Here is a 22,924-nt window from a genome sequence, read left to right on the forward strand (position 1 = left end):
GTCAACTTAGATTCCTTAGCATTAGGATGAGCAGTAAGGTGGTCATTTTGATCATTGCTCATGTATCGTCTTCTTTAAAAAAATGTAAAGTACATGCTTCAATACAGAATGAAGAATTGATCTTCAGGAAAAGATCATGTTGTCATGGACACTCTTCAACTCAAAGCTTCCATGGCATACTCAACGAGGTAATGATTTTGGTAGCCAAGGTCAAGGTTTACATGGTGGATTCCAAAATTTAAGGTTCACTTGGAGTCCAATGTTCAAGGTTTACTTGGTGGTTTCTAAAATTGAAGCTTTACATTATGGATCCAAAAATTTCTGAAGTAATGTCAGTACAAGAGAGAACATTTCTCTTTGTACCACTTCAATTGGTTGAATCCAGTTGAGGATTTGCACAAAATGTAGTATACCAGCTTGACATATACACTTATACAATGCTCAGAAACAAATATGGAAGCATCATATGGGCACACAAATTCTGAAAAATCTTCCATAATCTAAAACCCATTATGTGAAGCAGACCTGGTATCTGTCTTCTTGAATAACTCCAACAAAATCTCCCACATTGTCTGAGGGAAAATTGTTGAAATAGGGAATCAAATTACTTCTGTCAAGAATGACAATGTATGGATCTATCTGTTATTTTAAAATAGAGCTTAAATCCTTATTCCTCGATACTATATTGTCATGATAGAGGTACTGTGCAGCAGTACTTCCATTTCCATGAATGAACTAACCACAATGGTATATTAAAACACAAATTAGTTAGTAACTTTAATGGGAGCTAATTACCTCATGACATGCTTCATTGACCTTGAGGACAGTAAACTGCTAAACAATAGATCATCACCATTTAACTTCTAGTGAACATCTTATAATTTGATTGGCTATCATGAGTTTGAGGAAGAGTTTCAACTTCTAATGTGTGGATCGTATTGTTCAGAAATGCTTCTTTTATGCCTTTTAGATCCTTGTTTACATTCCTTAAAGATAAAGGAGTCTCAGCAACATTCTTTCGCACATAACAGCTCCTTTCGCATTAGGATACTTGGGCATGTTGAGGCTATATAGGTTACAAAATCCTTACAGTTTTTAATCACATAAGTAGCTAAAGGAACCAAAAAGAAAATGATCCTCATATCCGTACATGAATACACCGAGATGAAAGTAAACAATCCCTACACACTTCAAAAATTCAATTACACAGGTTATTATAATGAATTTAAGGCAAAAGAAATAAAACAATTATGAGAAGAGAACATTATCAGAGACTTACACAATTCATCTGATTGGAGCATTTCAATCAAATATACAGGTGATCTAAGATAATCTAAGATAATCACGTGGCTCTAATACAGAGACTATATATGCAACTCAACAACCTAATTGCAACAAAAGAATAAGATTCACTTACCATGAAAATCGGATATAGTAGATAATTCCCAATATGTTTTGCAAACAGGGCACAAATACACCCATTAATGTCCCAAGTTTAACTTTAGTTCTCTGCTGCCAGGAAGAGAACTTGTTATTTAAGATTAAACATGTATTGGCACAACATGACTAATGTTCTCCAGATAGTAAATGTGACTAAGTATGAAGAACAAAAACATTTAGGCCACAACAACACAAATCACTTTCGTCTAGATAAAGAAATAATGCAAACGAAACAACTAGCAATGACCTTAAAGCATTATGGACTAAGATCTATGTAACATGGGCACATCTACCAGGTTCCAGTACCAATGCCATATTCATAGTTAGGAATGCGTGAAATGGCAAAAAATTGTTAACACTGAATACATTATTTCAAAAGTTTTACATTAAAAACATGGATTGAAAAACTGATAAAAAAATGAGTTGAAAAAAAAACAGCAAACAATACATACAGTTCAATCGGTTTTGTTTTATAAAATGGGAGCAAAAGAGTGTACATATAGTTGAAAAACAAGTTAGGGAACAGGAACTATGAGATTCAGATTCTAGAATCAATGTGATCCAAACCCAAGATCCAATCCAATTGGATCCATAATTGAGTCTTTTTGAAAAGTACTTTTTCTAAATATAAGTTTTTGTTTCTCTTAAAAGAACATGTTTTTGCTGACTTTTTGAAAAAGACAGTTTCAGATTTTTCTTTTTTGTTACAAAGTCTCAATGAAAAAGACAGGTTTTAAACGGAGTTTTACTAACTATGGTTGTAGCATTGTACCCATGTCATGCCATACCAAGGTTTTTAGAGGTGTTAGGCGCATTGAGGCATTTTTGCAAAATAGGAATGAGGCGAAAGCCTCAAGTCGTAAGCCTCAATGTGTTTCAAGGTGTAAAGTTTAAAAAAACTCTTATGAAGACAGTATGTAAAGAGATTGGATTTGGTTTGATTGTAGTCATCAAGTCCAACCTAATAACATTTATCTTCAAATCAAAGAGCTAATATTAAATGTGGATACTGAGAAATCTATCAGCTCTTGGATCCAATTAAGGATATGAAAGCCAAAGCACTAAACTGAATCAAATTACAATATGATTAGATTACCCTACCATATCTAAATCCAAGTTGTGGACATCTTTATATACAGGTACAAGTCGTTGGACTTATGTGAAATGAACAAATACAATAGAATGCCACTAAGGGCTACAAGAAAGCACCAATACAAAAAGGGCCACTAATTGACCAATTACAATCTCACAAAGGAGATAATCACCAAACACAAAGAACACAATGTAAATATATATATATATATATATTGAACCATAAAAATGCTTAGAAAAGCATATCATAATACAAGGGAGAGCTCTATTTATAGAGCCAAATAAGAGACAAAAGGGAGGCAGTCCAACAGCCATTGGATTGCCTCCAACGGTCACATTTATGACAATTGGGAGCAGTCCAACAGTCATGTTGACTGAAAAAGATAAAAATAAAAAAAATAAAATTACAGAAAACAAGACTTAAAAGTCTATACAGTCCCTACTAGGATGTCTCTATTACATTAAGCGAAATGACCAAAAAAACCCATGATATACATGTATATATACACAAATATATATATACAACATATTTTAATACCCCCTCAAACTTACGGTGAGAACACTGAAAGTTTGTTAAAAGGAAAAAGAAAATGTGATAGAGGAAGAGCCTTGGTGAAGAAATCCGCAATCTGAAATTCGGACGGAACATATGATAAATCAATCGTCCCATTTAAGTGTTCTTCCCGAACGTAGTGACAATCCAATTCGATGTGCTTCATTCGAATTGGATTGTCACTCCTCTCCTACGCAGCCTTCTCCTCCTGACGCCACCTCCGAAACTCCTCCTCTCCCTCGTTGCAGGTACGTCCCTCTCGCTCTCTGCTTGTGTCGGCAGGGGAGGGGCCGAGCCCCCCTGCGCCCTCTCTTGCTCTCGTTGGGTCGACAGGAGAGGGGCCGAGCCCCCCCTGCGCCATCTCTTTGTCTTGTTGGGTCGGCAGGGGAGGGGTCGAGCCCCCCCTGCTCCGTCTGATTTCGGCAGGGGAGGGGGCGAGCCCCCCCTCTCGCTCTCTTGTTGGGTTGGCAGGGGAGGGGCCCAGACCCCCCTCTCGCTCTCTTGTTGGGTCGGCAGGGGAGGGGTTGAGCCCCCCCTGCTCCCTTTGTTTTTAGCAGGGGAGGGGCAGAGCCCCCCCTCTCACTCTCTTGTTGGGTCGGCAGGGGAGTGGTCGAGCCCCCCTGTTGCCTTTGTTTTTGGTAGGGGAGGGGCCTAGCACCCCCCCCCCTCTCGCTCTCTTGTTGGGTCGGCAGGGGAGGGGTTGAGCCCCCCCTGCTCCCTTTGTTTTTAGCAGGGGAGGGGCCGAGCCCCCCCCCCTCTCGCTCTCTTGTTGGGTCGGCAAGAGAGGAGCCGAGCCCCCCTTCTCGCTCTCTTGTTGGGTCAGTAGGGGAGGGGCCGAGCCCCCCCTGCTCCCTTTGTTTTCGATAGGGGAGGGGTCGAGCCCCCCCTCTCGCTCTATTGCAGAAGAGAGGGCAAATGTGGAAAGGTTGCTAGAGATTAAAAAATATTCATGAGAGCAAAATGAAATTTTTATTGTGTCTGGTGGATGGACAGATATTCAAAGGCGTCCACTGATCAATTTCATTGTTTGTTCGCTTAGTGACCAAATATTCTTGAAAGCAGTTGATGCATCTGGGGAATATAAAAATGCAGAGTATTTGAAAGGGTTGTTTATAGAAGTCATAAAAGAAGTGGGTGATCAGAAAGTGGTACAAATCATTACAGACAACGCTTCAGTTTGTAAAAGTGCAGCGTTGAGTTTAGACAGTGAGTACCCCATATTTTTTGGACTCCCCGTGTAGCACAAAACTTAAATCTGACCCTAAAGAAAAAGAAAATTCACAAGCATATGCTTTATGTTCATAGATTGAAGATTTAGAAAGAAATGTCAAAAGCATTAAGAATTTTGTTGTTAACCACCGTCGTGCTAATGCTATATTTAATAAGCATTTTGACTTGAAATTATTGAAGGTCGATGAAACACGTTTTGCGTCCATCATTGTAATGGTGAAGAGGATTAAAAGAGTGAATAATGCCTTGATTAAAATGGTGACTGATGAAAATTGGACATTCTATCATGCTGACGATGATATCAAGGCTCAAGAAATTAAAAAATTTATTCTTGATGATGAGTTTTGGGACAGAGTGATATACTTCCTTCAATTTATGCAACCTATTTGAGAAATGTTAAGAGAAGTTGATAAGGATAAGCTCATGCTTCACAGAGTTTATGAAATGCGGGATAATATGATTGAAAAAATACAAGCTATCGTTTTCAAGCATGAAGAAAAAAATCCTGCATTGGATGATTCAGATTTTTTAATCATATTCATTCAATTTTAGTCAGAAGATGGGATACGATCAATACTCCTTTGCATTGCATGACACATTCTCTTAATTCAAAATATTATGCAAATACTGGTGGTATTGGTCGTGTCCCTCCAAATTTAGACCCAGAGCTATCAAGACATAGAAATATATGTATGACAAGACTTTTTCCAGAAGCATTTCTACATCAAGTCACACAAGAGTTTGGAAAATTTTCATCTTCGAGATTATATGGACCGGCATTATTCGCGAGAAAAGAAGATAATATAGATCCTATCACATGGTGGTCAACATTTGGATCAGAAACACCTCTTCTCCAATGTCTTGCACTAAGATTGCTATCGCAGCCTGCTAGTTTATCTTGTTGTGAAAAAAATTGGAGCACATATTCTCAAATCCACAACATGAAGAGAAACAAACTCACCAGCAAGGGTGGAGAGGATTTAGTATATGTTCATTCAAATCTTCGATTACTTTCGCGAATCAATGATGAATACAGGTACTAATTTGCTCTCTTAGTTATTTGATTATTTCTTAGTTTTCATTTAAATATACTTGTATTGTATTTAACATTTTCAAATTGGGTTTGTAACGCAGACAAAAAACATCCAAATTTTGGGATGTAAACCCAGAAGAGTGTGACTTCGAGGGAGAGCATGATTTCAACATAACAAACATGGATTTAGTTGAGCCAGTATTCCTTCTAATAATGCATTTGATGATGAAGAAGAAAATTATTAACATCCATTACTTCATCAGGATATACTTTGGTATGTAATTTAGTTCTTTTATGCTTTACTCATTTGATTGATATTTAGGTTGATTTATGTAATTGCTTTACTTATTTGATTGATAATTTGATATTTAGGTTGATATACTGCATGCATGATGAATGATATTATGACAATGTTAATTGTTAAATGTTAAATTGTTAAAACTTCAAAATTATATATATATATATATATAATTTTTTTTACAGGGTCTTCCACATGAAACCTTCTCCTCCAATCATTTCTATTCAATGCCATGTCCTCGGTGAGGTTTAAAGCATTCATATCGCCGACCACAATTATTTTTGTGATGAAGGCGTGTTTGTTGTTTGTTGTTGTACATTTTTGCCCCTGTCGCACCCCCGCACCTGGGTTTTTTGGAAGTGTCGCATCCCCGCACCCGCACCCATGTGACATAGACATAGATATATTTTATGAAACACAGGAGTGAATTGTTTGATATCTTTAATAAATTTTGTGTGTATGTTGAGTCAATTTTCTGTTAAAGTGAAGATACTTCGTTCATATGCAAGAAGAGAGTATATGAGACATAATATGCATGAATACTTGTTGGAGAAGGGAATAGTACATCAAAAGTCATGTCCCTACACACTAAGAACGTAATGGAGTTGCTAAAAGAAAGAATAGACATATACTTGAGACTACTAGGGCACACTTATTGAATGGTGTAATGCCTAAGGAGTTTTGGGTTGTAGCAATGAGAGCTGCAATCTATTTGATAAATTGAATGCCTTCAAAAGCTATTAGAAGAATCTCGCCATATAAGAAGTTTGATAGAGAACCAAACTATGATATGTTAAGGGTGTTTGGGAGTACCTGATTTGTCCTTCACCCATCCCAACATAGAGATAAATTGTCTCCTAGGATTGTCAAGTGTTGCTTTATTGGATATCCTAAAGAACAAAAAGGATATAAATGTTATTATGATCCTATAGGTAAAAAGGTTTGGACCTCTAAAGAGGTAATGTTTTTGTAACATATGTCATACTACAAGAGTAATCCTCATTCTGAGAGTTCTGAGTCCGCCTTTTCTTTCTTAGTACCCTTTCCAGAAGATCCTAAAAGCACTGAAGAGAAAGAGTGGATTACATATGGTAGAAGACCAGTAGATGTTCTTAGCCAGACCTTTTCTTGAGCAACATGATCAGGGAGATGACCTCGACTAAGCCAAGTTCCAATGTTTCCTAGGCCGATCTAGATTTGCAAGCATTTGTTTCTTCTTCTACTTCTCAAATGCGTAGAAGCATTTGTTCTTCTAGTCCTCCTACACGCTTTGCTTTTTATGAGTCATTTTTTGTTACTCATCAAGCTTTCTTAGCCATGAATCATTGTTACCATGAGCTAAAAACCTATGTTAAAGTTGTGCTAGAACCAAAGTGGTAGAAGGCTATGTGTGAGGAGTTGGAGGCGCTTGAAAGAATAAAAGCTTGGGAGTTGGTTAAGTTGCTAGATGGAAAAAATATTGTGGGGTATATAAAATCAAAACGGATTGGATTTGGGCTAGGTCCTATCATATCTGAATCTGAAATGCAAACAGTAGATAGAATCCAGATCCGAATCAGAATCAGAATCAGATTCGAGGATGTTAGATTGAATCTAAATCCCAAATACATGTGGTAATACTAGATCCAGAAAAAAATAGAACAAAACAAGCTATTTACATATAAAAAATGCATTTGGGTCAGATTTTGATCAACTACAGATCCAAATTAAAATGTTGATCTGAATCCGACCTGAATCTGAAAGTGATTTGATTGATCAGATCTGAATCCACATTCAAACTTTACTTGAAAGATTCATACCCAAAAAAAAATGTCAGACTCGGATCGAATATCCAACCATATCCGATCTGTTTGCAGCCCTATTAAGAGGTACAAAGCACGACTTATAGCAAAGTGGTATAGTCAGCAGTTTGGGATAGATTTTGTTGAAACCTTGGATCTAGTTTCTCGCATAACTACTATTAGAACCTTACTGGCAATGGCTGCGGTTAGAAGATGAGATCTCTAGCAGCTAGATGCTAAAAATGCATTTTTAAATGGCGACTTGAAGAAGTATACATAGAATTGCCTCAAGGTTTTATTGACAAAGAAGGCAAAAGTATGCAAATTAAAAAGGGCTTTGTATGGTTTAAAGCAAGCTCAAAAAGTTTGGTTTAATAAGTTTAGTGCCCCAGTTATTAAATTGGATTTCAAGCAGAGTTTTCATGATCCCGCATTGTTTATAGCCTCTTCTGATAATGGTCAGTGCATACTATTGCTTTATGTTGATGATACGATAATTGTAGGGAACAACAGAAGCGTGATTGAGAGAGTAAAATCTTGTTTGGCAGAAAGGTTTGAAATGAAGGACTTGGGAAAACTAAATACTTCTTGGGGCTTGAGGTTGCCTACTGAAGGAGGGGCTACCTCAAGCTATATTGATACTCCTATGGAAGCTAGTTGCACTAAAGTATTCAGAAGGTGAGTTACTTGATGACCCCAATGTGTATAGACAGTTGGTGGGAAGTTTGATCCACTTGACCATCTCGAGGCCAGATATCACTTTTGTTGTGCATGTGGTGAGTCAATTTATGAGGGCTCCTGTATCCTCTTATTTGGAAAGAGTGTTGAGAATTATACAATATATCAAAAGTACAATGCACTATCAATAACATAGAGGGCCAAGTAATCTCCTTTAAACCTTAATTGTCATATTTATCAACTTAATAATTATAAGGTGCATCTAGATGAGAGCCATGAATATCTTATCGGGAAAATCTTGCGATATTTTCAAAATATCGCAATATTATCACGATATTTAAGAACAGAATTTCTTATTTTATATATTTTAAGCCAATTTTTTGTTTCTTTTGTATTTTAAATACTTTCCAAACTTATTTCCTTATATTTTGCAAGAAAAACTGATACAAAACCTATTATTTTCTTACCTTTCTCATTATTTTTATATTTTTTAATTTTTAAAACTCCCAAGTTTTTCCTGAGATTTTTCCTAGAAAACCCAGTTTTTGAAAATCTCTCAGAGCAAAACCCTTGCCAAGATATTACCTTGAACGATATAGGTGACTATGTATATATATCTATAGTGAGAGAATAATGAATAGCTCCTAAACAGTCTTTATCTCTTAAATTGTCCTAAATAGCTTCAAAGGAACAAAGTTTTGGGTGTTTGCTTCATCCAAACTCATAGATGTATTCTTTGTGGATTAATTAGTATAAATCATGTATTAGATTACGCATTTTTCATGTTTAGATGTGTTCTTAGAGCGATCCGAAATTAATGGCTCACATTGCACCAAAAGCTAGTGAAATAGAAATTGAGGTTTCTCATCACATCAATTCGATCCAAAGCATGATTTTTAGTGAATAAGCAATGATCTATGTCACATGGGTGCGGGTGCGGGTGCGGGGGTGGGGCACTTTCAAAAACCTTGGGTATGGGGGTGCGGCAGGGCAAAAATGTAATATATATATATATATATATATATATATATATATATATATATATATATATATATAATTTTGAAGTTTTAACGGTTAACATTGTCATAATATCATTCACCATGCATGCAATATATCAACCTAAATATCAATCAAATAAGGAAAGCAATTACATAAATCAACCTAAATATCAATCAAATAAGTAAAGCAGAAAATAACTAAATTCCATACCAAAGTATATCCTGATGAAGTAATGGATCTTAATAATTTTTTTCTTTATCATCAAATGCATCATTAGAAGGAATACTGGGCTCAACTAAATCCATGTTTGTTATGTTGAAATCATGTTCTCCCTCGAAGTCACACTCTTCTGGGTTTACATCCCAAAATTTGGATGTTCTTTGTCTGCATTATAAACCCAATTTGAAAATGATAAATACAATACAAGTATATTTAAATGACAACTAAGAAATAATCAAACAACTAAGAGAGCAAATTAGTACCTATATTCATCATTGGTTCGCGAAAGTAATCAAAGATTTGAATGAACATATACTAAATCCTCTGCATGCTTGCTGGTGAGTTTGTTTCTCTTCATGTTGTGGATTTGAGAATATGTGCTCCAATTTCTTTCACAACAAGATGAACTAGCAGGCTGCGATAGCAATCTTAATGCAAGACGCTGGAGAAGAGGTGTTTCTGATCCAAATGTTGACCACCACGTGATAGGATCTATATTATCCTCTTCTCTCGCGAATAATGTCGGTCCGTATAATCTCAAAGATGAAAATTTTTCAAACTTTTGTGTGGCTTGATGTAGAAGATATGCTTCTAGAAAAAGTCTTGTCATACATATATTTTTATGACTTGATAGCTTTGAGTCTAAATTTGGAGGGACACGACCAATACCACCAGCCCGCCACTTATTTGCATAATATTTTGAATTAAAATAATGTGTCATGCAATGCAAAGGAGTATTGCTCTTATCCCATCTTCTGACTAAAATTGAATGAATATGATTAAAAAATTCTTAATCATCCAATGCAGGATTTTTTTCTTCATGCTTGAAAACGATAGCTTGTATTTTTTCAATCATATTATCCCGCATTTCATAAACTCTGTGAAGCATGAGCTTATCCTTATCAACTTCTCTTAACATTTCCCAAATAGGTTGCGTAAATTGAAGGAAGTATATCACTCTGTCCCAAAACTCATCATCAAGAATGAATTTTTTAATTTTTTGAGCCTTGATATCATCATCAGCACGATAGAATGTTCAATTTTCATCAGTCACCATGTTAATCAAAGCATTATTCACTCTTTTAATCATCTTCACCATTACAATGATGAACGCAAAACGTGTTTCAGCGACCTTCAACAATTTCAATTCAGAATGCTCCTTAAATATAGCATTAGCACGATGGTGGTTAACAACAAAATTCTTAATGCTTTTGACATTTCTTTCTAAATCTTCAATCTATGAACATAAAGCATATGCTTGTGAATTTTCTTCTTCTTTAGGGTTGGAGATGCTCTTTAGGGCCAGATTTAAGTTTTGTGCTACACGGGGAGTCCAAAAAATATGGGGGTACTCACTGTCTAAACTCAACGTTGCACTTTTACAAACTGGAGTGTTGACTGTAATGATTTGTACCACTTTCTGATCACCCACTTCTTTTATGACTTCTATAAACAACCCCTTCAAATACTCTGCATTTTTATATTCCCCAGATGCATCAACTGCTTTCAAGAATATTGGGTCACTAAGTGAACAAGCAATGAAATTGATCAGTGGACGCCTTTAAATATCTGTTCATCCATCAGACACAATAGAAACTACATTTTGCTCTCATGAATATTTTTTAATCTCCAGCAACCTCTCCGCATTTGTCCTCTCTTCTGCAAGAAGTGTGGTTCATATTTTTTGTGAACTTGGAGGCACATAGCCACTCAAATTACAATTTGCCAAGGATGTTACTAAATCCTTCCAATAAAGATTTCTAACCACATTAAATGAGAGTGAACTAGAATAAAAATACCTCCCAACTTTTCTATCCAATTCTTCTCTTCCATATGTATTGAATGTTGCTTGTATCGTTCCTCTACCTCTTACATTGACTTTTCTTTTTTTTTTCAGCATCTTCTTGGTGGCTTGCAAATGGCACACTAACTCCACAAGAATCAGCCATTGTCTTTCTCTTCTCATATTCTTCTTGTATTTTCTTGTATTGTCTTCGCATTGCCTCATCAACTTTTCTGCATCCTGAAATGCCATGTCCTGGTATCTTCAACAAATGAGCTTTCACTCTTATGTAAGACTCAACAAAATCTCTTTCGCAGAGCTTGCATCGAAATCACTTGTTTCCACCACCTCCTTCTCCAGTTTTTGCAAGTTTATCTACATGTACCCATAGTAGCCCCACATCATCAATCTCACTACAACTATCAGCAAAACTAGCAGCAGAACTCACATGTTGGGATGAGGAAGACGCAAGTCCTTTCCCTTTATCTGTCATTCTTATCCTGAAAACACAAAAAAAAATACATTCAAAATTTTAAATCAATTATACAGACATTATCTTAATATAAAAATATATATAATATATATAAATTATATATATAATAAAATCAGGAGCAAGGAGGGGGGATCTGCCCCTCCCCTGCCAAAAATAGGGAGGGACTCAGCCCCTCCCCTGAAATAAGAGGGAGCAGGGATGGGGGCTCGATCCCCTCCCTTGCCGAAAACAGAGGGAGCAGGGGGGGCTCAGCCCCTCCCCTGCCGACCCAACAAGAGAGCGAGAGGGGGGCTCGGTCCCTCCCCTGCCGAAAACAGGGAGGGGCTCGGCCCCTCCCCTGCCAAAAATAGAGGGAGCAGGGGGGGCTCAGCCCCTCCCCTGTCGACCCAACAAAAGAGCGAGAGGGGGGGCTCGGCCCCTCCCCTGCCGAAAACAGAGGGAGCAGGGGGGGCTCGGCCCCTCCCCTGCCGACCCAACAAGAGAGCGAGAGGGAGCAGGGGGGCTCAGACCCTCCATTGTCGACACAATAAGAGGGTACATACCTGCAACGAGGGAGAGGAGGAGCCTAGGAGGTGGCGTCGGGGCGTCGGGAGGAGAGAGCTCGAGCTGAGCTGTGCGGGAGAGGAGAGGAGAGATTAGGGCAAAAAAAATCCCTAATCCTCCTTTTCATCGGGTTTTTTTTAAGTCCGAAATGTGGACGAAAATGACCCTGGGTGCATTGACCGCACCCGCATCGCGTTGACACGGGTACGGCACCTGCTTTGTTGAGTCCCTGTGACTTAGGCAATGATGAACACATCTACAAGTTAATCCTAAGCAAAAAAAACACGTGCAACTATGTTTTTCAGAAGCGTTTAAGACAGTTGAGGACAAACTATTTAGGAGATACTCATCACTCCATATACATAAATACATACATATATGTTCTTTTTTTTAGATTCTAATTACAAAATTGATGTCATTTATAGTACTTATGATTTTAGAGATGGAGTTTACTTTTATGTTTGTATATAAATTCATTCTCATTTCAAATTTCGTTAAGGTATAGTATTATAGCTTTTCTAGTTACTGTCATTTACTATTTTAAATTCATGTTGTTTTTAGGTCAATTTTTTTTATTAGTTTATAATATCACAAGTTGTAGACTATGTTCCCGTTCATGATAGTTGACTGTAGTTCTATAGTTTATGTGGTGTGATTGTTGATTGTGATGTTCAAGTATGCTACTTCAGTCACATAGTCTTTTGTGGTTAGATGCTAGTTACAACAGTAAATGTTATTCATAGACATTTCTTCCACAGTATACAAATCTGTCTATTTAGACAACATATCTTATACTATTTATATACATAAAATAAAAGTACAAAACCTAGCTGAAGCCCCAAAAAAGGTTGAAACAGTCCAGGCATGAGTCACCTGAGTTTTCACACTATACATTTACTATATGAATCAGAACCAAGAGAGAAATACCCATCATTCCCTAGTTTATGTGCCTCAATCACTAAAAATCATAGAACGACAAGGGTAAAGTTACTTTAGAAATTTCAAATGAATATTACTCAGGGTATGTTTGCAATAGCCTGTGATTCTTGGATTTTCACAAGATCCTATGATTGTAAATCACAATCAAACACTTTCTCAAGGCTAGTAAAACATGAGAAAAGTACAAGTTATGATTGTGATTGCCAGTTGTGATTGTTCCTTCCTTGAATCTTGTGAAAGATGGTCATAACATGACCTTTTGACAAACAATCATGGCTTATACTTTCTCAGTTGTCATTGTTCAGCCTCACTTTTGACCAAAGCAAACATATCATTACTCATGATTAAGGGGGCATAGTAAAGCAATAATGAATTAGCATACCTTCGGCTGCCCAAGAGTGATGGAAACATCTTCACCATCTCTAGGACTGGATGGTGCGGGAATTTGTTCCCCTGCCATGCTGCAAAATAAGAATTTAGAAATCATGCTTCTTGAATGATTTTTCTACCACATAACTTATGCAAGATGAGGGAACGCTGGTAGAATGTCTAGGGTAACACAAACTCACCATATGGCCCATTTGGGTGTGTCACGTGACTTAGGTTAAAATTGTTCCCTTAGAACAGAAATGATTTCCAAACCCATGCCCCACAACCCTCCTTTGTTTAATATCATATGATGTAATATTTTTTTTTATTTTGTGTTTTAAATGCGACATGTATGGAGGTGATAGGAAAGGATATGAATGCTTTGAACCTCACCGAGGACATGGCATTGGTTAGAAATGATTGGAGGAGAAGGATTCATGTGGAAGACCCAAAATGATTTTCTTTTTTGGTTCATATCGCCGACCCCAATTGTTTTGGGATGAAGGCGTAGTTGTTGTTGTTGTTGTGTTTTAAATGCGATTACAATGGAATTTTATGCAACTGATCCTATGAGATGAAATTTCAAAAGAAAACTTAGCAGGGAAGGATTTCGAGTACAGATTGCTATAGAAAAAGAATTTGAATGAGTTCATTACTGCATAATTGGGGGGCACTTCTGAAATTTTGATTGGATAGTCATGTGTTCATGCGACATTTTTGTTGATGCAAGAGATTGATGGTTTTTAATGAGATAGTGTCAGTTGGATATGATTTGCAGGTCGTCTTTAGCATCCCAAATGGGGCTTAGAATTGAGCTTTGAGAATTATGAGATATCTTTTAAGTTGGTGTGCTAATGCAATCTAAAATGTGGCATCATCAATGCAAAAATAAGAATATTTATCAAAAAATGAATGAAAAAGTATAGACTATCAGATACCTCCGAAGACCAAGGATATTGACAAGAGAATCAAAACCAAACAGTTCCAGTTTTGATTCCCTTAGGGGTCCACCAGGACTTTCATGCAAAGTTGAAGGCCCATCGCCCATGTTTGACCCTACATCAGTTGACTGTGAGATCACTTTGATTTTCTTATCAAAAAAGAAGAATATGTTTCTTTGAACTGATAGCCACACATAGTAGAGTAATGATAAGCAAAGATTTGTACCCAAAATAAGAAGAAAACAATCTGAGGAAACAAATGACCACAGACTGGTCCTCATCTCGAGGATTCGGACTCACTTCAGTCCCTCAGGCATCTACATTTGAGGAAGTTTATCATTATTCTAGCAGATGTGCAGGACTAATACTGCATTATGCTAATTACATGATGTCTTCTATGCGTGTATCAAGAAGCTGAGCCTCCTTGTATTTGAAGATTCTTTCCAGTAACAAACCCACGATGTACCCCATATATTATCTTCGATGCACCTAGTTCCATGAGGTTCTCTAGGTTTCCCAAACACTTCTTGTACTTATTAATGTTACACTCCTTAATGCACTCTTTTTTTAACCTTTTTTGGTTTATTTAATTTTATCATTGTGTGTTCTGTTTTAAGTTAACATATAAGTTTCTTATATTTTCATTTCATTGTTATGCTATCAGAACATTATAGCTGTCACAAAAACAACTTCGTAACAGTGGATTAATAATAAGCATCCTGACAGAAGAAAAACAGTTTTCCAACTTGTTATGCACACAATAATAGACTGTTTGATGGTCTGCAACTAACTTTGCCCACAAGTTTTCCATGTGAGTTAGTAGGGTATGAGGAAGGATAAGAGGCAACTACCAACTTTGACATGGTTAAATCATAGTCAATAATATCGTTCTCAGCAATTTCTGAGTGAAGTTGCTCTCAGGAATTTTCTTTTTTTAACAAAGTGGTTTTTTATTGGAAAAATCTTGCATGTTTTAAAGGTTGAAAAAATGTAAAGAATAATAAAAAGATAAGAAGCTTTGTAGTGTTTTCCTTACTAAAATACAAAGAAACAGATAGAAATTGTTAAAATATAAAAAGAAACAAGAATAGTATGTAAAAATAAGGAATTTTTTTTAAATCTTGCAATAATATCACAGTAATATATATTCTGGTGATTGAAAATATTACGACTTGTTTACCTTTTTAAAGTTATTCTAAAGAAACAACTTGATATGACGATATTTCTAAAACATTGGCATATCATGACTGCGGTTGAAATTCATTTATATGCTACTAACGTTCACCCTATGCTTGATGTATATGATTATGTCGAAGCAACATGAATTGGTAACTAATCATCCTATCATGTGGGGCACATAAAAGACGCATTCCACATGAAGAATTTTAAAGGCACTGAATTGTTTTTTTTTTCTCTCAAGGGAAACCAGATATGTTAAATAAAGCCTACTTTACATGAGGGCCAATTACTTATAAGTGAAATTTTTTTATAGGACAAATTGACCAAGCAATTGATTTCAACAGTTAATGTGATTTTTGAAAGTTTAAGTAAAATCAACTAGAAGTGGTCTTTGTTGATGAGGTAGTCGTTGACTTCTACATGCTTGGTACTTCTGTGAGCAACATAATCTAATTAAGGAACAGCACTATTAGCCTCATATACTTTTACCTTCTATCCTTGTGTTATTGGATTTCAATAGCTGTCATTATCATGTTCAGTGGTAGAATGTCTAAAAAAATCATATCACATGAATGAAACAATGATGAATTGCACAAAATACAACCATAAAATCACATTTGAAGCATTTATGTCTCTATGAGCTGCATAAGACATCATCAAACATCAACTAACCTATGTCACACGGACTCGGCTAAGGAGGTGCCGCACCCGAGTCGACCCGACACGGGTGCGGACTCGGGTGCGGCTTAGGAGTCAACTTTGACCGAGTCCAAAAATGTCCATTTCGACTTTTAAATTACATTTTGGATCTGGGTTGGGTCGGGTCCGGACCCGACCCAAATCCAATTTTCTTTTGAAGCCGAACCCTAAAAGGAGTTTATCGACAAGGGGAGGGGTTTACCCTCTTGATTTTGCTTCTCCCCTTCAGCCCATGCAGCTTTCTCCTACACCCACGCCGGCGATCCATACTTCGACGACGGTACGCACAGGCAGCCACTGTCTCCCCCTCCGTCAACAGGTATGTCGATCAACCCTCCCTCTGCTCGCAGAAGAGGGGCTTGGCCCCTCTCTGTGCCTCCTATTCACAGAGGAGGGGCTTGGCCCCTCCTCGTTTCGCTTATGTCAGGCAGGCCCCTCCCCCCGTACCCTCTGCTCGCAGAAGAGGGGCTCGCCCCCCCTCCCTGCACCCTCTGTTCGCAGAAGAGGGGTTCGGCCCCTCCCTGTATGTCTGATTCATAGAGGAGGGGCTCAGCCCCTCCTCGTTTCCCTTTTATTGCAGGGGTAAGAAGTAGGAGTGGGGGAAGGAGGGGGCTCGGCTGACAGGCCGAGCCTTGCCACGCCGAACAACAGGGGAAACGAGGAGAGGCTCAGCCCCTCCTCGTTTCCCCTGCTGCCTTTGGCTTTTTGGCAAGGGCGAAGCCCCTGGCACGGATAAGGTTCAGCAGTGGCTTGCCCTGTCCCTCCTTTTTTGTGTTAGATAGGGGGTAGCTCCTATTACTATTATTTTGAAGTGTTTATTAACTTTATTTTATTTACTTATTTTCTTTTCAATTTTCACTTTTCAGATATAATGACGAGTTCTAGCGGTAGTGTCAATACATTTGGTTCAAGTTCTAACCCTGAATTAGAAGTTTCTCAACCACTTTGGAGGCTTGTGACAAAAGGGGTAAAAGCTAGTAGTGGTGGTGGTGGGAATGTGTAGTGTCATTGTAATCTATGTAAGACTGTTTTCACAGGTTCTTATACGCGTGTTAAAGCACATCTTTTGCATATTCGTAGTCAAGGAATTAGGGCATGTTATGGGGTTGACAAAGACATGTTAAAGCAATTAAAAAAAGAACAAGAGGAAGCTGAAAAGAAGAAAATTGCAGAGATGAGAAGTGATTCGATTAATTTGTCTTTTCCTACTGCTAGTGATATACAAGAAGAGCTTTTAAAGAAAAGAAAGATGGAAAGCAATAAAACAATACAAGCATCATTCAAAAACATGGCAAGAGCAGAAATTGATAAAAAGATTGGTCGATTCTTTTACTCAAGCTCAATTCCTTTTAATGTAGCTAGAAGTCCATACTGGAAAGATATGATTACATCTTTGGCTAATTGCAATTTGAGTGGTTATGTGCCTCCTAGTTCAGAAAAACTAAAAACAGTCATTCTTGTAGAGGAAAAAAATAGAATTGAAGACTTGTTAGAGACTCAAAAATTTGCATGGAAACGACATGGAGTGTTGATTGTTTCTGATGGGTGGACTGATATACAAAGGCGACCACTGATAAACTTCATTGCTTACTCACTTAATGGGTCAATCTTTTTGAAGACTGTTGATGCATCTAGAGAGTATAAAGATGTTGAATATTTAAAGAGATTATTTGTCGAAGTGATAAAAGAAGTGGGTGAAGAAAGTGTGGTGCAAATCATTACTGACAATGCTCCAGTTTGCAGTCGTGCAGGAATGAATTTGGCAAGTGAAGATACATATTCACATATTTTTTGGACTCCTTGTGCAGCACACAGTTTAAATTTGACACTTAAGAGTATATGCAATCCATCAAAAGATCATGCACATACACATGAAATGTGCTTATGGATTGAGAAAATAGAACATGATATTCGAAATATTCGAAATTTTGTTGTAAACCATCATCATGCCCTTTCTATATTTAATAGGCATTCTGATCTCAAGTTACTGAAAGTTGTTGAAACTCGTTTTGCTTCTCTCACTGTTATGATAAAAAGAATTAAGCAACTCAAGAATGCATTGATGATGATGGTGGCTGATCAAGATTGGGATTTTTATCGTACTGAAGATGATGTCAAGGCTGAAGCTATCAAAAAATGCATCTGTGATGATTTTTGGTGGGATAAAATTACATATTTTGTTGAATTTGCAGAGCCTATTTGAGAAATATTGAGAGAAGTTGACAGAGATGTACCCATGCTTCATATAATTTATGAAATGTGGGACAATATGATTGAAAAAGTTCAAAGTATCATTTTTAAACATGAGAAGAAAGATATTGCACTTGATAATTCAGAATTTTACAATCATGTACAATCAGTTTTAGTGAGAATATGGGATAAAAGCAATACACTTTTGCATTGCATGGCACACTCTCTCAATTCAAAATACTACGCAAAAAAATGGTTGACAGCAGGTGTTGGTCGTGTTTCTCCAAATGAAGATCCTGAGATATCAAGAAATAGAATGATATATTTGGGAAGACTTTTTAATGATCCTCACATGTTTAAGGTTATAAATAGTGAGTTTGGCAAGTTTTCTACTGGGAGATTTGATTCTTTAGCAGCACTTGTGGCAAGGGACGAGGAAGATCCCCTTAATTGGTGGGCAACATATGGATCAGAGACACCAAATCTGCAACGTCTTCCAATGAAGTTGTTATCCCAACCTGCTACATCATCTTGTTGTGAAAGAAATTGGAGTACATATGCTCAAATTCACAACATTAAAAGAAACAAACTCACTAGTAAAAGAGCAGAGGACTTGGTTTATGTTCACTCAAATCTACGATTAATTTCTCGTCGCACCAAAGAAGAGTATAGGTACTTTTTTTTGTATTCAAAGTTTGTATTTAAATATTTGCATTCAAAGTTTTAAGTTAGATACTAATATAGTCTTTTTTTGATGCAGTTGTGGACCATCCAAGAATTGGGATGTAAATCCAGAAGATTTTGACTTGGAGGGAGAACATAATTTACATACTCTCAACATGGACTACCTCGATCATGTTCTTCCCTCTAATTCAGACAATGAGGCAGATTTATGATAAGTTTTGTTGTTTATCACACTCACAAGCTTCTTTATGTGTTATATTTTGGTAAGTTTGTGTTGTTAAGAATTGCTTTTTTATTTTTGCTTTAAAATTTACAATCTTTGTGTTAATTTATTGTTATATATATAATTATATATATTTAAAATATATATATTTATAATATATATTTTTTAATATATATATAGCTGAGTCCCCGTGTCCAAATTTTTTGGAATTGCGCCGCACCCGTGTCGCACCCGCACCCATGTGACATAGCAACTAACTCACAAGAACAATGCAAAATATTAAATATCTTGCAATTAAGAACATGCCACAAGACTCATACTTTTATATTACATAAACAAATCTATGTCATAGGGATTCGGCTAGTAGGGTGCCGCACCCGCGTCGACTCGACGCGGGTGCGGGTTCGGGTGCCGCACCGGGTGCGGTCAACCCGATCCTGGGTGCGTTGACCGCACCCAGGATCATTTAGGTCCATTTGTTTTTTGGATTTTTAAAAAAAAAAAAAATTCCCTGTGAAATGGGCTGCGAATTTGAATTTTTTTTAAAAAAAAAATCTGCTGTCAGGGCTGACAGGCAGCTGCTGTCTGTCTTTAAAAAAAAACTGCTGTCAGGGCTGACAGCAGCTGTCTGTCAGGGCTGACAGACAGCTACTGTCTGTCAGGGCTGACAGACAGCTACTGTCTGTCAGCAGCTGACAGACAGCTGCTGTCAGCTGCTGACAGGCAGCTGCTGTCTGTCAGCAGCTGACAGACACCTGCTGTCAGCTGCTGACAGACACCTGCTGTCAGCTGCTGACAGCAGAAAAACCTGCGGGGAAACCCCAGAACTGTACTGGAAGCTTTTCCAGCTCGTATAGAGACCATTTTGCTCTAAACTAATAGTATTTGTCAGTGCAAGCATGCTAGAAGTGGTATATCATGAATGACATTCATCTTTGAGAAATACTATCTTTGAGAGATACGATGCATTATAAAAACCCTCATTTTACCCTAAATGTCTTATGAAACTTTTTAATGTCAAAATATGGCCTAACTTTGTATAAGCGGGAAACTCCATCAGTGGCATGATTTTATTATCTGGGAAGACCACATCACCACCTTCTCTTGTGATAAGATGATCAAAGTGATACACTTCCCTTTTATATATATATATATATTTTACATTTTTGCCCCTGTCGCACCCCCGCACCCGGGTTTTTTGGAAGTGCCGAATCCCCGCACCCGCACCCGCACCCGCACCCGCACCCGCACCCGCACCCATGTGACATAGAAACAAATATATTATGGCAATAGTTGCACTCAGTTTTCAATCGGTTTTCACTCATTACTTGAGTGCTCCATTGTCATGCCGGATCATCTTATGCCATCTTTGTTGGAGGAGTGTGGAGCCTGATTTCTACGTTTATATAAATCTTTAATTTTCGCGGATTTGGATAGTAGCTTTTTAATTTTACTTATAATAAAGATTTTTACCTTAAGCCATTTTCTTGAGTGAAAAAATGGTGGAAATGCACTTCTAATGGCCTCCAGACAAATGGAGAAGTCAGCCCTCAAAAGGAATTTAAAACCCAAAATGAAAAAAATAACTTTCGGCCTTTTTAAAGTGCGTTGAAGGTGTATCGTACAATACAAGCATGTATCATATAATACAAGCATGTATCGTATGGTACACTTGATACACTTGATACATGTACAATACACACACGAATCACAATACGAGTGTGTATCGTATTGCAAAACCCAAAAGTAACGATATGTATCATACCATATCGTACGATACGGTACGATACTTACAACACTTCGTCAAAGTCAGTAACTGCCTTTTATTCTTCTTCAAATCTTACTAACTCACATGGGAAATTTGTAGGTAAAGTTAGTGATAGATCATCAAACCATCCATTATTTTGTGCATATGAAATTGGAAAAATGTTTTCCTTCTATCATGATGCTTACTATTATTCCACAGTTATAGCATTGCTTTTGTGAAAAACTATAAAGTTCTGATTGTAGGGACGCAATCTGGTCAGATTTGGATCTGATGTAGGCAATACCAAATTCGGCCAATAGGATGTGGCCTAGTCAGAATTGGATATGAATGAGAAAAGAATAATACCAAATCTGAAACTGACAGCTATAATCATGCCCAAATCAGAACCAAAATCTGAATAAATACGTGGATTCAGTTGTATCCCAATCCAACCATGGAAAACCGTTATCTAAATTTCAATCTGATGATACAACCATCATCAGAAATTCGAAGCTGACACCTGCTTATATGCTACAGGCGGGTCATAACTTATAACAGAACATTTAAAACAAAAAAAACAGCCTAGTCAACCAACCACAGACATCACACATCTTCACATTCACATGCTCAAATCAAACAAAAAAAAAAACTCCAACTGAAGTAACTGAACCAAAAGAATCTGTTGCAATGAGATGCATAAAAATCCCAAACATATTCTTTTAGCAACACTATTTCAAGAAATCAGAAAAAAAAAACATATATAGCCATCTACATGACACTGAGATCCCATCTAGCAACTGAAAATGTGATGGACAAACTGTGCAAAAAATTCTAAACTCTAACTTTATCATTCATGAATCATTAACAAGCAGCAACTAACAAGTAACAACAAATTAATCAAATTAGTTTAGAAACAAAATTCCCATATATTTGGAAAGCCCCATCAAGCCATCACCGATTCACCGTTCACCCATGTCCAAAATCGAAACACTAAAAATCAAAACCCCAAACAAAAGTATTTCATACCTCCATTTAGCCACTGCATACTGCACTAGACAACTAATAACCCCAAAAAAAAAACCCAATTAAACCTAAACTAGGGTTCTTTTTCAAATATCCAACCCTCTTCCACCCCAACTTTCGGCCCTTATAGACAGAGAGACAGAGAATGTGAGAAAGATTCACCATCAAGCCACCATTGATTCACTATTTAACAATGCCCAAAATCAAAGGCCTTAAAATCGGAACCCTAAAAACCGGGAAAGACAGAGATACTGAGAAAGATTCTCCATCAAACCATTGTTGATACACCATTCAACCATGCCCATTGCCCAAAATCAAAAGCCCTAAAATCGGGAAAGACAGAGAGAGACTGCTCTGAGCCTGAGTGACTGAAAGCATTCCAGTCGAGAGATAGAGAAAAAGAGAGAGAGAGAGGTACCTGTTACATGTAGAACCGCCAGCCGCCCACCACCATCGCCGGAATTTTCGCCGGCCGGATGCCCACCACCGTCGCCGTGATTGTCGTCGCCGGCTACCTGCAGTCGTCTGCTAGAGGAAAGGCCGAGAGAGGCAGAGAACGCTGACATGGTTCCAGAACTGCGATGGAGTCCGCCTCCTGGTTTAAATGGACCAATTCAGCCACGTTGAACTGGTTGAATCGTTTCATTTTAAATGACTGAATCGGTTTTGGGTTTTTTAGTTTTTAAAATATTTATAATATTTATTTGCTAATTTGATTGTTTGGGCGTTAAATGCATATCTTAGAATTTAATTTAGTTTTTCCTGTATTTTCACACATTTTTATTTAA

The 22,924-nt window shown here is 37.4% G+C and overlaps 1 protein-coding gene across 4 annotated transcripts in view; it reads right to left on the bottom strand.

Annotated features, from left to right (window-relative positions):
* Positions 1–22,714, bottom strand: part of LOC149831267 (cation-chloride cotransporter 1-like) — a 74,182-nt gene extending 51,468 nt beyond the window's left edge. The window contains exons 1-4 of one of the 4 annotated variants that reach the window (XM_090013776.1): positions 22,555–22,708; positions 14,389–14,506; positions 13,464–13,542; positions 1,418–1,509 (exon numbers count right to left, since the gene is read on the bottom strand). In XM_090013776.1, coding sequence (XP_089869902.1) covers positions 1,418–1,509; positions 13,464–13,542; positions 14,389–14,506; positions 22,555–22,702 — 437 coding nt within the window. In that variant the 5' untranslated portion in view covers positions 22,703–22,708. Of the gene's footprint in view, positions 1–1,417; positions 1,510–13,463; positions 13,543–14,388; positions 14,507–22,554 lie in introns of all 4 variants that reach the window. The other 3 variants (XM_090013779.1, XM_090013778.1, XM_090013777.1) reach the window with 3 other exon arrangements.
* Between the last annotated feature and the right edge of the window lie 210 nt (positions 22,715–22,924).

Source organism: Nuphar pumila, chromosome 7, assembly GCF_984573655.1.
Source record: "Nuphar pumila chromosome 7, dmNupPumi1.hap1.1, whole genome shotgun sequence".
NCBI lineage: Eukaryota > Viridiplantae > Streptophyta > Magnoliopsida > Nymphaeales > Nymphaeaceae > Nuphar > Nuphar pumila.